This window comes from Arachis hypogaea, chromosome 5 (assembly GCF_003086295.3).
Source record: "Arachis hypogaea cultivar Tifrunner chromosome 5, arahy.Tifrunner.gnm2.J5K5, whole genome shotgun sequence".
Classification (NCBI taxonomy): Eukaryota; Viridiplantae; Streptophyta; class Magnoliopsida; order Fabales; family Fabaceae; genus Arachis; species Arachis hypogaea.
The window spans coordinates 2,115,498-2,130,568 of record NC_092040.1 but is presented as its reverse complement, the minus strand read 5'-3'; the positions used below and the strand labels follow the sequence as shown (position 1 = coordinate 2,130,568).

Genomic DNA, 15,071 nt, shown 5'->3' with positions numbered 1-15,071 from the left:
ATTTTGTTATGTTTTCTTGCCATCATTTTGATGGTCTTTAGGCTTGCTTTCTCTCCTTTTCGGTAGCTCACTTTTGCTTCCATGGCTGCCAATATTTTCTGTGCAATAACCGAAGAGAGAAAGAGATGAGAAAGAGAAGAAAGAATCTGAAGGTGAAACATACGCCCTATATCCATTATCCATTTAGGGGGGTAGGATACGGCATGCTTTCTCAGGGAGCCAACTTCCATCCTTGTATCCGTATCCTTGACCCGGTCTGGTATTCCCCGTGTCATTCTCCTACCTACCCTTAGATGTTATCTAAGGAGGTTAGACCGGCTCTCGAATAGAAGTATGAGAGAAAGCAGCTCGTAAGCGGCTTCCTTTTTCTGTTCCACCACTACAGAAGGTACTGTTAGCTCATCATTCGTTTCGGGCCTAGCCAAAAGCTATTTCAAAGTGATTAAACTAATTAATTGAAAATAGCTTGCTTTTACTTCCCTTAGTTAGCGTGTAGCAATGATGCCTTTAGTCAAATCAATCTTCTCTCACTTGCTTATGTTTCCAATGCATTAAATTAAATTTGAATTCCATCCAAAGTGAGGAATGGAATCCGTTGGAAGCATTGAACCATTTTTCTTTGCTTCTTGGGTTCGGTCAAAGCATGGAAACATTCATCAAAATTGAATTTGGGCCTTGTGACATTATAATCAAAGCTGGCCCATTTGGATAACATTTGCTTTCCTGATAAAATTGATTTCGGATCAAGTATGGAAAGCACACAAGAAAGCATTTGTTTTGGGCTTGCAACAATAATATTTATTCTGGCCCATTTAATAATTCAGCCTCATGTAGCAATGCTGATTTTTTAATTTTGGGCTAGCAACATCTTTGTTTTCCGGCCCAAGATAAATCTTCACAACAAAATTATTAATTAGGCAAATATAAATTAAGATCAAATTAATAATTTTGTAATTAAGCATTTTAATAATGTTTGTTCATCATCAAAATTAAATAAGAGTTTTCCAAACTCATCACATCTTAAAAAAAAGACGTTTTTGACATCTTTATTTAAGTAGTTCACTTATTTTATTTAAGTAAAAAACCCAAAAAAAATGTCACTTTATACAACTCTAACATCTAAATTTTGTGTACTACAAATTATTTTAAACAAAAAACGTTTCAAATTTAATTCTCATTCTAGTTTGTTTTCTAATGGTGGTTCTTTGGGAGTAATGAGCACGAGATTCCAAAACTATGTTAAAGTGATTCAAATTGCAATTTGTGAACTTGCATCTTCAACGCATTCACATTCTCACACAAAAACAGTTTCATAATATAGTAAATCTATCCACCTTCCTCACCAGTCTCTCTAAGCTCAGAAACCTAGTAGTGCACGTTGTCAACTTGCATGTGCATAGCATTCAGTCCAACATCTGAGCTTTCATTCGTTCTAGCTTTTCAAATGGCTGAATCTCTACTTCAAATGGTGATTGAAAACTTGAGCGCTTTTGTTCAGGACGAGCTTGCAACTCTTTGGGGCGTCCACTCGCAGATTCAAGAGCTGTCAGGGAACCTTGCTGCAATCCATGCAGTGCTCCAAGATGCTGAAGAGAAGCAGATCAGAGAGCGTGCTGTGAAGCTTTGGCTGCAGAAGCTTTCAGATGCAGCACACGTGCTTGATGATATCTTAGATGAATGTTCAATAGAGTCCAACCGTCTACACAGTGACCAGTGCTTAACTCGTCTTGATCCTGTGACGATCATGTTTCGTCGGGACATTGGTAAGAGGATGAAAGAGATGGTTGACAGGTTTCGTCAAATTGATGAAGAAAGGAGAAGGTTTGAGTTGCGTGGAAGAGTTCCAGAGAGGCAACAAGAAGATGAAGCATGGCGCCAGACATGTTCTGGTATCACTGAGCACAACATCTATGGAAGGGAGCAAGACACAGAAAATATTCTGGAGTTTCTTTCAAGGAGTGCTGATAGCAGTAACGACCTCTCTGTTTATCCAATTGTTGGCATGGGGGGACTTGGAAAAACAACACTTGTTCAACGGGTTTACAATGACAAGAAGGTAATTGAACATTTCGATCTGAGAATTTGGGTTTGTGTTTCCACTGAATTCAATACCATGAGAATTCTAGAGTCCATTGTGGAATCTACAAGGGGACATAACCCGAACCTCTCTACTTTAGAAGCAATGAAAAACAAAGTTCAAGAAGTACTGCTAGGCAAAAGGTATTTACTTGTTCTAGACGATGTATGGAGCACGGACAAATGGGAGGACTTGAAGTCTGTTTTGCTTTGCGGAGGTGGAACAAAAGGTGCTGCAATTTTGGTCACTACCCGAGTTGAGAGTGTTGCATCTGTCATGGGAACATGCCCTGCTCATCACTTGTCACCATTATCCGAGGATGACAATTGGTTATTGTTCAAATACCATGCATTTGGATCAGACAAAGTGGAGCGCACAGAGCTTGTGGCAATAGGCAAGGAGATTGTAAAGAAATGTGGTGGTTCCCCTCTTGCATCTAAAGCACTTGGAAGCCTTTTGCGCAATAAAAAAGAGGAAATACAGTGGGTGAATGTATTGGAAAGTAAGTTTTGGGACATACTTGAGGATGATGCTATTATTGTACGTGCTTTGAAAATCAGCTACTTCCATTTGAAGTTGTCATTAAGACAATGCTTTGCTTTTTGTGCCATTTTCCCCCAAGATTTTCGAATGGAAAAAGAGCAACTTATTCATCTTTGGATGGCCAATGGTTTGATCAAATCCAAAGGGAAGTTGGAGATTGAGGATGCTGGTAATGAGGCTTGGGAGGAATTATGTCAGAGATCATTTTTCCAAGAAGTTGAGATTGATGAATTGGGAAGAACTACATTCAAGATGCATGATTTATTTCATGAACTTGCCCAATCCATAATGGGAGAAGAGTGCAGAGTTTATGATGAGTCTGCAAGCTTGACCAATTTGTCTACAAGGGTCCACCATGTCACTTGTTTAAAACCAGAGAGGGAGGTAAACATGGATCCCTTCAAGAAAGCTGAATCTTTGAGGAGTATGATTAATCTTTATCCATTAGATGATCATCGCAATCTTAATGGGTTGCCACCGTTCAATTCTCTCCGTGCACTACGTACAAATGCTTCTCAACTCTCAGAACTGAAGAGTTTAACGCATTTGAGGTACCTGAATCTGCGTAGCAGCGGTATCACAACACTGCCTGAATGTGTTTCGAGGTTACAAAAATTGCAGATTCTGAAGTTAGAAAGGTGTGAAAATCTTTCTTGTTTGCCCAAACACTTAACACAATTGAAGGATCTTAGACATCTCCTAATTGAATATTGTCATTCATTAGTAGAGATGCCTCCGAATATCGGGGAGTTGAAATGTTTGAGAACATTGAATCTTTTTATTGTGGATAAAAAGGAAGGGCGTGGGTTATCAGAGTTGCGTGATTTACAGCTTGGAGGCAAACTACGCATCAAGGGGCTTGAAAATGTCATAAATGAGGGTGATGCTAGAGATGCTAATTTGAGTGCTAAGAAGAAGTTGGAAAACTTATACCTGTCATGGGGCTCCTCTGATTCAAGGCGTGGTGCCAATGCTGAGAGAATACTTGAAGCCCTTGAGCCTCCCTCCAATCTCAAGAGTTTTGGGATGAATGGTTACAGCGGAGTAGAGTTGCCTAGCTGGATGCAAAATACTTCAATTCTTTCCAGCTTAGTTATGGTGATACTCTATGATTGCAAGAACTGCAAGCACCTTCCTCCGCTGGGTAAATTACCACATTTAACTGTTCTTTATGTATCTGGAATGAAAGATGTGAAGTACATCGATGAGGACTCATATGATGGCGTGGATGAGAAGGCATTCAAATCGTTGAAGGACCTGACCTTATCAAAGTTGCCAAACTTGGAAGGGATGTTAGGAGATGAAAGAGTAGAAATGCTTCCGCTTCTTTCTAAATTAAAGGTCTCATGTGTCCCTAAGATTAAGTTGCCACTCCTTCCATCTCTAGAGCACATTTGGATTAAAGGAACAGGGTCAGACTCTGATCATAGTGATAGTGAAGGTATGGCTTCCATCCTAGAGGCTATTGGGCAGAATATGCAGCATGTCAAGACCCTCTGCATTTCAGACTTCCCTAAACTCAAGGCATTACCCCATGAATTAAGCAGCCTCAGCTCGCTACAAAAGTTAGAAATTTATGGTGGTGATGAACTTGAATCGTTTTCGGAGAATGTGTTGCAAGGTCTGTGTTCTCTGCAAAGTTTGACAATTCATTCGTGTAAGAAGCTCAGATCCTTGTCTGAAGGTATGGGACATCTAACTCGTCTGGAGAGCCTTGATATCATGATTTGTCCAAAGCTGGTGACTCTACCGAGTAACATGAATAAATTAGTTTCGCTTCGTGGAGTTCTCATCGCTTGTTGTGATACATTGCCAGAAGGCTTACAACATGTGCCTTCCCTCCAAAGTTTGGAAGTATATGAATCAAATTCAATTCCTGAGTGGTTGGGGGAAATAACTTCTCTTCAAAAGTTAGAACTCACCCGGGTGAGGTTAAGGTCACTGCCCAGTAGCTTCCGAAACCTGACAAGCTTGCGTGAGCTATCCATTGATGGGTGCCATAAGGAGCTGCAGAAGCGATGCACCAGAGTAACAGGACAGGATTGGCAAGCCATTGCTCACATCCCACAATTCAAACTGATTCCCATTCATGAAGAAACATTTTCTGGTATCAATTCATCCCTTTATTCTGTTTTTACCATTAATTTATGTTTGTGTCCAAACTGTTCGTGTGAATTATTGTCTCGCCTTTCATAACTATAACTTAATCAATGTGAGTAGATAAAATCAGATCCAAATGGAGATCATGGCAGCTAAGAAGAGATCGGCATCGAGGTCGTCATCATTTCGCTAAAGATGATAGATTTGACATTCTGGTTGAAAGGCTCTTTTATTGGTACAAAATGTGAAAATGGATGATGATTGAACCCTGATCATGAGGTCAGAAACATTGGATGGAATGGATAGCATTGAATTCCATCGCTCTTTCACACTCTGTGTAAAACTGTAAATAGAACTCCAGATAGATATTATTACTCTTATCTGTTGCATTTTTATCATCCTGTTATTAATGTGATCAAATTCCATTTTAATTTTGTTTTGTTTTAAATCAATCAACTCTTATCACTGATATATGGTTTTTCAAAATCAGCAGGATGATATCCTTTTTGCCATAAATATTGAATCAACAGCCGCTCCCATTTAGGCAAAGCTCAAGAGATGATTTATGGATGGTGTTTGGATAAGAGATTTTTCTCTTCTCTCATTTATTTATTTGTTTTTTTAACTGATGTATGTGTAAGATATATTAGAGTCAATATTCGGTTACAGTGCAGAAGAAACATAAACGAATAAAAGAAAACATTTTACTCTTTTCAAAATGAATTTCAATTTTGTTAAAAGTGATATATTTTTTAAAGAACCAATTTCTCTAAATAATAGATTACTTAAATATATAATATAATTTTCAATATACTAATTTGTCCAAAATGACACTTGCTTTAAAATAGAGGAAATATATTACATCTTACTCATAGGCAGCAGCATATATTGTGTGAACAAATGTCCTGTTTCGCTTGATGTCTAAATTCTGTTGTACGAATTATGCGCAACATGTAGCAATAGCAAGATTAAAAAAGAGAAAAAAAAAATCTGGGAGACATCATCAGTAACATGCTTGAGTTTGTGTATTCCAGATTTCCCTGAATTACATGTTCATTCCATTAATCTGGGAGCACATTCTAATCTTAGTTTAGTTTCCCTCCTTCATTATTAATCCTTAATTTGCTGCTTCTGCTATATATATTCCTCACATTATTTCTCTTATATAATGTGTCTTAAGAAACAAAATCACCTTCTTGTGCTATAAGTTTGTAACTTTTTGCCCATTGCAAACAATTCAAAATAGTCATTGCTAGGATAAACTTGTCTGATATCTCCAATCATATGACCCTCTTTTACATGACCAAATATTCTAGCAGAACTTTTCCAGGCACAAGAAATTGTATTTCAAAGTTGCCTATAAGATATACATGCATCCTTCCTTGTCCATATTCTTTTCATGTGTTGATGTTTTTTGATCTTTGGATTGTTCATTGATTCCTTACTAGAAAATTACAAATCTTCTTATTTATTTATTCAGGGGTTCGGTCTACAAGTGATTGCTATCGCGACTTGTGGCCGCATGTTTATGGATCTTCATACGCTTGCAATGCAGCTGACTTGAAAATTTTTCACATGCTCAACATAGTTTATAGAAATGATCAAGGGGAAACCAATTATTTTCAGTTACAGTCTGGGTTTCGCAATGATGATAGAGTGATGATAGCAATAGTCAAAAGTTCATAGGATATAGAGAACTTGGGTTATAGCAGGGCTTAGAGTTATACGTTAGTTAGTTTGTTGTTGTTATGATCAAAATAGTAGCAATGACTTCAAATTTGTAATAAGATGATGTTGTTCTTCTTTGGCCTTTTTAAGATGCATTGTTATTTTCTTGAACGAACAGTTTTATCTTGATTACCAAAAAATCACACAAAAAAATGTCATATACCACAAATTAGAAGTCTTGTATAAGGAAGTTAGAAAATTCATATGGTTTGAGAATCCAAAGCCATTGATATTTGCTAAGAGGAACATGAATGAGTTCAGCAATCAGATATTTATAGTGGCTTAAGAGATAAGACCATAAATTAGAAGTCTAGAAGCCAATTATTTTATGAACCACGAAGGATGACGAAGCTTTGATATTGTGTTTCAAAATGAGTGATATTTTAAATTGGTCTTTAATAATTTTTATATTAGATAAATCAGTCATTAACAAATTAGTTTTTGATTTAGAATATTAGACAAATTATTCTTTATTAAAATAAGTAGATAATTTAGTTCCACATATTTAAAATTTTCAAATAATATATGCCTTAAATGTATTAGTTTGATGTCCAATTTGGGATATATAATGTTCCATTTATTTGAAGAATTATTGTTGTTGTATTTCATACATTCTTCAAGGTTAAGAATATCTATTTAGACAATGATTATGAGAAATATTACTTTGGTAATAGCCACAAAGCTCTACAAGAAATATCTCATAACGAACAGATCGAGTTGAAATGCACAATTAATCATCCGAGTGGTAATGGTGTTGCTTTCATTCTCAAATTACTTTACAGAGGGCAATCGATGTGAGGGATGTGAGCAATGTATGGCCAATCCTCTCAAATGCGTTAAACTCTTGAAAAGATCTTGTACGCAATGCATGGAAACGAATTCAGAAGGCATTCTCAAACAAAGATTGATGATTGATGATTGATTCATTCTGTGACAAAGTTGAAAACCAAGAATCAGTCAAGTTCAAATTTATATCAAAATGAAGACTTGGTAACAATAATCTGATTTTTTTAAGTTATATAGAAAATTTTCATATACATATATTCTTTATTTGCCACCAAATGTATCCGAAACTCCTCTTTCTCCCTTTCTTCTTTTATCTTAATTTTGTTGTGTAATATTCAGGATAATTCACGTGAAGAAATCAAAGTTTTAAATCTCACAGGAACCATATGATATGCTATGTTTTACATGAATTCGAATACTTTACAAGAGAACAACACAATACTAATACTGAGTGTTACTTACTATACAGATTTTGTTCATGCTAACTTGTAGATGAAGTGGATGATAGATCTATGGCATGAAATGTTATGTGCTTGCAACAATATTTAGGCACATAATAATCACAAAGTATTGTCACTTTTCTTGGTCCTTAGAAACGTTGTTTGCATTCTTTCTCATAAACCCTTGTTTTCAGTCAATTCTGCAACATTGCAATTTTGGTTTTACATAAATTATAGATATCTGATTGCAGTTTTGGTTTTCAGTGCTCAATACACGGCTCAAGCTTTAAAGTTCCTATATATTGAAGGCCGAATCTATTTGTAAGAATCAGAGTCTTCACATAAAACCATTTTAATAAAATAATAATTTTTAAGTGTCCGAAATAGATTCAAAATTTAAAAGTTTTAATTTGAAAATTTAAAGGTGAAATTTGGTTTCAATGAATTTTTTTGAGGTGAAAAATGTATCTTTTTCGAAAAGTTTTTGTAAAAATGCGTACTGGCGCTTAAGTTGGCAGTACCGGCTCTAGTCTGTCCAGTACCGCGTATTTTAGAAAATAAAATTTTGAAAGTTGATTTATTGTTTTGAAAGAATAAAAATAATTTATAATTAAAAACCAGACACTAATCTTAAAGGTTTTGACCCAAAGTAGACCAAACAAATCAAAAACACTTAGTGGGTTGGACCGAGCCTAAGTGAGCCCAAGTCCAACATACATAACCCTTATTAAATGAGCATTTCAGCTCATTCACTCAGTGGGTTGGACCGAGCCTGAGAGAGCTCCATAGCACTATTCATCTCCTCCTTCAAAGTTCCATAACTTTTGATCCGGAACTCCAATTGACAAGTCGTTTGCGGCCACGCGAAGTTCTCGACGAGCTCTTCCTTTCTATCTAAGAAAATCTGGTAAGATCTCGAAACTTGCTCCCCAGTTTTCTGCCCTAACTTCTGCATTTTTTGGGGTTTGGTTTTTTAGTGGATTTTGTGGTTTTACTTATTTAGGTGATCTCTAGTAGCGGGTAATTGTTGGATTTACCTCTAACCTCGTTGGGTAAGGTAAGGTTTCACTAAATCCTTGTGTTTAGTTGTTTTGTGTATCTTAAATTTTGATTTTGATATATATATGATGTTAGATTGAGTTTTGGGTGTTTGTTGGAGTTGGTTGAGGCTTTGGATCAAGTTTGGTGGCTTCGTTTTGGTGTTTGGTGCGTTTGGAAATTGGCTAAGGTATAGTTTCAGTTTCTTCTATGTAGTATATAATATTCATGGACACCTAGACTAGTGACCCATAGGATAGGTTTAACTTAAAATGGTTGTTGAGTTATTGAATGTTGAGGTATGATGAATTATGATGAATTGATGAGCTTTGGTTATGTTGATGAAAGTGTTGTATGGTAATTGATGATTTGGAATGATTGATAAATGGCTATATTGATGTTGGTAGTTTGATATGGGAGATTGATATTGAAATTGATGATAGAATAATGATGATTGGTGAATGTATTGGTGAAAAAATTGTTTGTAATGTTATATGTTTGATAATTGAGATTGAGAATGATGAAGTGTGATGGAAAAATTGGTGCGAATGATGAATAATGACCCAAAAAGGTAGATTGTGTTGTAATTGGAGGTTTCATATGGTTTTGGTTGAATGTGGTTTGTGAAAGTTGGTAAATTGAGATTTTGTGAGTGTTGGTAAAAGTTGGTTTTCAGTGAGTTTTGTCTGATCATAACTTATGCCTCAATTTTCAAAATTAGTTGAAATTCATTTAGAATTAAAGTTCATTAAAAAATCTTCAAATTGATATAAAGTTTGTACAATTTGGATTTTTGTAGAGGAAGTTATGATCATTCAAAGTTTGGTGTCAAAATCTGAAATTCTGCAAAGTTACAGAATTTTGTGATTTCTGGTATGTGCGCAAGCACACCCCTGTGAAAATCTATACCTATGCGCACGCACAGCCTGGTGCGTACGCACACGCAGGGGAAGGCTTGCTGTTGGCAGCGCTGGCACAGTCTGTGCGCGCACACAATCAATGAAGATTTACAACTTGTGCGCACGCATACGTTGGAAAAGGCAGTCTGTTGGGGGCGTGAGTACAGCTTGTGCGAGCGAATAGAATTGTAAAATTTGGTACTTGTGCGTACACACACTCCTATGCGTATGCACACGTTTCGAAATCCTCTTGGGCGTGCGCACGCACATCCTGTGCATACGCACACGCCCTGTTTTACAACTTAAACCTTGTTTTTAAACAATTCCACTTTTCCAACAAGTTTGTATACTTCTATGACACCTAATTAAAACTCTTGGGCTTATTTTCAGGTATCAAAGCATGGGAAAGATCTTAGGAGATTTAATTCGGGTTTTACTTTGAAAAGTTAGCGAACGGAGGTTTAGGTTTCTGGTATATTGAGGATGAGTTTGGTTGAGAGAGAAGGAAGAGTAGTGGACTTGGTGATTACTAACAATGAATTGAGAAACTGATGAACTAATGAGTTCGGGATGGAATTAAGAACTGATGATGGTTATTATGAGCTTGATGGATATTGAAGGAAAGTGTGTCAGGCACTATATCCTTGGAATGTTGAGAATTGATAATTGAAAGTGATTTGATATGAGAAATGGTGATGACTAGTGATGATTTGAGGTCGATGGACTTGTTAGATTATATGAGAGTGTGCAGAGCTTATATCCCTGGTGTAGCAAATTTTTCTGCTGCATGAGCAGATGTTGTTGAGAGTGTGCAGGGCCTATATCCCTAGGGTAGCAGATTTTTCTGCTGCATGATTTGTTGTGGTTTTTCCTTCTCTGTCGCATGAAGTGTGCTGTTATAACCGAAGAAGAAAAAAAGGAAGAGGGGTTTAATGAGTCACGTGACTCACCCCCCTTCCCAGCCCCACTTATTTTCTTTTACCTGAAACCCTTCTCCCTCTTTTTCAATTTCATTTCTTCTTCTTCTTCTTTTTCTTCTTCTTCTTCTTCTTCTTCTTCTTCTTCTTCTTCTTCTTCTCCCTTTCCATCTTCTCATCTCTTCTTTTTGAAATCATACACTATCTTTAAATCCACTTCTTTCATTTTACTTCCTTCTCATTCTCTTCTCTTCTTTATTTTATTCATTCAAATTTCTTTTATCACAACCCTAAATCATGGAGCTTCAACCTATTTAGTGAAGAAAGTATTCAACTTTTGAGTTCTGGTTATTATTGAGGCTTCAAGGTAACTCTTTGACTCAATAATTAGCTATATCTCAAATTTTTAGCATCCCTATACTTGTGGGTATAGCAAAATCCGAATTAGGGTTATTATGGTTAGAAAATTTGGGGCTTTTGTCAATGTGAGTAAGATTATGTTAATTGACGATATTAGTAGCTCACAAATATCATTATTGTCATATTTCTAGAGTTGTAGAGTTATTGGACATCATTTGGTAGCTCGTTGACGCGCTCAGAGTTGCTTCCGGTTCTTTGGAATAAGTTGTGAGTGGATATTATATCTATAATTGTTTTTAAATATATTATTATTAATATCTATGTTGAATCATTAATTTTGGAGTTTGAAAATATTTTATTATTGTGATTTCTGAATTTTTGAAAATAAATATTGATTTGTGAAACTTACAATTTTATAAAAATACACACGAGATGATATTTATATATTTTGTAAAGTATAAATGTTTTCTTATTTGACCTTATGTAAATTTTAATTAAATTTTAGTATGCAATCCTATATATATTGATTTGCTATGGAATTTAGTAGTATGTTATAAGCACTAGAGATTTTTATAAGTGATTTGGTTTGGATTGGTTTGGGAGACTCTGACTAGAAAACCGTAGTTAACGGCGGTTATGACGTTAACCTAGATGCATCTGGCTCAGACCTCAGCTAGCAGGGGCATTGCTAGCCTAACGTGTAGGCCACACATTGGATCTGTTATACCGTACGGGCACACTAGAGGAAATGGCTACCCTTAGAGGTGGAGCCGCCCTAGATGTGTAATATTTGATTTGATTTGACTTCTGGAATGAAAACTCCCATTTCAGTTCATCCGCTTAACTATTTATCTAATGTTTGTATAATTAATTAATATGAATTCCTCATCTCCGAAAAGAAATATGATTTTCAAGGTAAACTCTGTATTGTCTCGTGTGGGTTATAGATGTAATGTTTGCTCACTGAGTTGCAAAACTCACCCTATTATATTCTCATATTTTTCAGATACAGGAGTCATTCCAGGTTCCATTCCACCAGCCCCTCAGTAGATCTTAGTCATTTTGGTGAGCCCTTCTTCTTTCCAAGGGCTAAGTAATTATGTAATGGAACCTTTGCTCAAAATCTAGACTATGTCAATGCTCCATATGTCACAGGCAGGATCCTCGTGTGGGTTATGTTATTTTGAATCTTGAACTGTTTAGGTAGTGATTATGATTTGGTTATGTAAGACTTATAGTTTTAACTATATACTCTAGTCATCAACTTGATATATATATATATATATATATATATATATATATATATATATATATATATATATATATATATATATATATATATGATGCGCATTTTGGATATATTTGGTTGTGGATATAATTTGGAGTATATTGTTGTTGTTGTCTTGGAAATGGAGGTTTATTATTAATACAGGGAGTTAATATTTATGTTGGTAAGGTCCTAGAAACAGAGGAGATTCTGTCCGTTTTTCTGAGAATTTGATCGTTTGGCTTGCTGAGGGACTTGTCCCTTGAGCGCCAGTCATGGCTTGGTTCGGGTCATGACAAAGTGGTATCAGAGCTTTAGGTTTTCCTGTGTAATATGGAGCAAGTGTCCTTTAGTAAGATCACAATTGTGCAAATGGAAGCCGGCCCATTTTCATAAAGTGTGATGTTACTAGAGGCCTATAGGAAGTTGTCCTCAATCTTTTGGTCTCATAATTCTTTCTGTCTGTTCTATTGTCTTCAAACTCCATATATATATGTCATTGGTGATTCAATCGCTCTACTTACTCGATAGGTGGAAGATGCCACCTAAGAAAAGACGTGGTGGAACTGTTGGTGCTCCTGATACTGCTGAATCCAATAGGGCAGTTTCTCCACCACTTGGAACGCTTCGACAAAGGCCAAGGAGCCAAAGGATAGCTGATAGGCGCGAAGGAGAGATACCCCGCGAGAGAGTTCAAGAGAACCCCGCAGTAAGAGAGGCTCAACCGGACTTAGCAGCTGAATTGAGGGGAATGAATCAAACTCTTAATGCGGTGTTACAGGTTCTAACAGGGGTGAAGCGAGACTTCCTAATGCGCCAAATCCTCAGCCTCATAGGGTTCATCAATTGTTTGGGGATCAAGAGCCGCCAATTGAAAAGTATTTGAAGTTGAATTCGTCCACTTTCAATGGAGATTCATTGGATGAAGATCCACAACAATATCTAGAGGATGCAAAGAAAGCTATTCGAGCTCTCAAGTGCACCAAAGAATGGGCTGTTGAGTTAGCATCCTACAACTTGCGTGGTTCAGCAAGATATTGGTATGAGTCTCTTCTTGAGAGCAAAGAAGCAGCTGGGCTTCCTCCTCCTTCTTGGGAAGAGTTTACTGAAGAGTTTCTTACTCGATTTTATCCAGCTAACAAGCAAGCAGAAGATGCAATTGCCTTTGAAAGATTAAGGCAAGAGAATATGACAGTGACTGAGTATGCTAAGGAGTTTACTAGACTTTCTAAGAGTGCTCCGTACTTGGTGAATTCAGAAGAGATGAAAGTTCGTCGTTTCGTTCGTGGATTGGCAGAACCTATGTTCACTACTCTTATGCCTGAAGTCGGACGCATGTCTTTTAAGGATGTCCTAAACTCTGCCTATGGAATTGAAGCTGGGATAGCGGAGAGAAATGCTTTTAAGGATGTTGGTAAGAAGCCCAAGATGAAGGGACAATTTTCTGGTGGATCTAGTTTAGGAGGATTTCAATCTCATCATGGTCAAACTAATCAGCAAGGTTATTTGGGGTATCGAGCTCGTCCTCAAGCATCTTTTGGAGGGGTTGCTTCTTCTGGATCTGCTCCCATGAGTGTTTCGAATCCCAGACCTTTTGTTAAGAGCACCTCTCAATCTAGTGCACAGGGTTCAAATCAGACAAGGCCAGCTCAGCCCTATTGTCTTCAGTGTGGGAGTTACCATTCCGGTATATGTTTCAAGGCTACTGGTGCATGTTTTGGTTGTGGTCAATCTGGTCATCTTAGGAGGGATTGTCCAAATTCTAGAGGAGGCTTTGCTCCAGGTATTGCACGTCCTACAACACCAATGCCATCATCTTCAGCTATGTCTCTTGGAAATTCTTCTGGTCTTAGTGGCAGAGGAGCAGGTGGCAGGGGTCAGACTTATAACAGAGGAGGGAGCCAAAGAGGAAAAGGTCAGGCACGTGTGTATGCCTTAACACGTCAAGATGCTCAAGCTTCTCATGCTGTGGTGGCAGGTACTTTACAAGTTTGTTCTTTAGATGCTCGAGTGTTATTTGATACGGGTTCTCATTATTCATATGTATCTCCACATCTTGCATCTCGTTTCGATAAACAACCTGAACTGTTATCCCACCCATTTCATGTTGGCACTCCGCTTGGAGTCTCCACGATGGTTCGAGTCGTATTTCGGTCTTGTGTTGTTAGAATTAATACCGTTGAAACCTTAGCTGATTTGATCCTTTTAGAACCAATGGAAGATATTGATGTCATCTTAGGCATGGATTGGTTAGCAGCTTGTCATGCTGATGTGGGTTGTTACTCCAAAACTGTGAAGTTTGACATACTGGGTATCTCACCTTTTGTTTTTAAGGGTGATGACTGTCCCACTTTAGCTAGCATCATCTCATCTATGAGTGCTATGCAATTGATGGATAAGGGAAACCAAGGATTTCTGGCAGTTGTTAGAGATGTTGATGCCGAAGTGCCTAGTCTTGATCATGTTTCGATTGTTAGAGAATTCCCTGACGTGTTCCCTGATGAGCTACCGGGGATGCCGCCTGATCGTGAGGTTGAATTTTCCATAGAATTGGCTCCGGGAGTCCAACCTGTGTCCATTCCCCCCTATCGTATGGCTCCAACTGAGTTACGAGAATTAAAAGTTCAATTGGAAGACATGCTAGAGAAAGGATTCATTCGTCCTAGCACTTCTCCGTGGGGAGCTCCTGTTCTATTCGTAAAGAAGAAGGATGGAACGATGCGACTATGTGTGGATTATCGTCAGCTTAATAAGATAACTGTTCGCAACAAGTATCCATTGCCAAGGATTGATGATTTGTTCGATCAACTTCAAGGAGCTACATGTTTCTCAAAAATCGACCTACGTTCAGGGTACCATCAATTGAAGATAAAAGAGGAAGGCATTCCAAAAACTGCTTTTCGTACTCGCTATGGG

The 15,071-nt window shown here is 37.3% G+C and overlaps 2 protein-coding genes across 3 annotated transcripts in view; one reads left to right on the top strand and one right to left on the bottom strand.

Moving 5' to 3' along the window:
• LOC112800107 (disease resistance protein RGA2-like) overlaps nucleotides 1-15,071 on the bottom strand; it is an 84,777-nt gene that overhangs the window by 55,273 nt on the left and 14,433 nt on the right. The gene's annotated exons all lie outside the window — the stretch shown is intronic.
• LOC112800113 (disease resistance protein RGA2-like) lies at nucleotides 1,171-6,559 on the top strand. Of its 2 annotated transcripts, XM_029298170.2 has the most exons (3): nucleotides 1,182-4,727; nucleotides 4,841-4,999; nucleotides 6,201-6,559. In XM_029298170.2, the coding sequence occupies exons 1-2, from the start codon at nucleotides 1,391-1,393 to the stop codon at nucleotides 4,966-4,968; spliced, it is 3,465 nt and encodes a 1,154-aa protein (XP_029154003.1). In that variant the 5' UTR covers nucleotides 1,182-1,390; the 3' UTR covers nucleotides 4,969-4,999; nucleotides 6,201-6,559. The 2 variants fall into 2 exon arrangements, with proteins under 2 accessions (XP_025697984.2, XP_029154003.1); XM_025842199.3 differs by lacking the exon at nucleotides 6,201-6,559 and having other exon boundaries at nucleotides 1,171-4,727; nucleotides 4,841-5,172.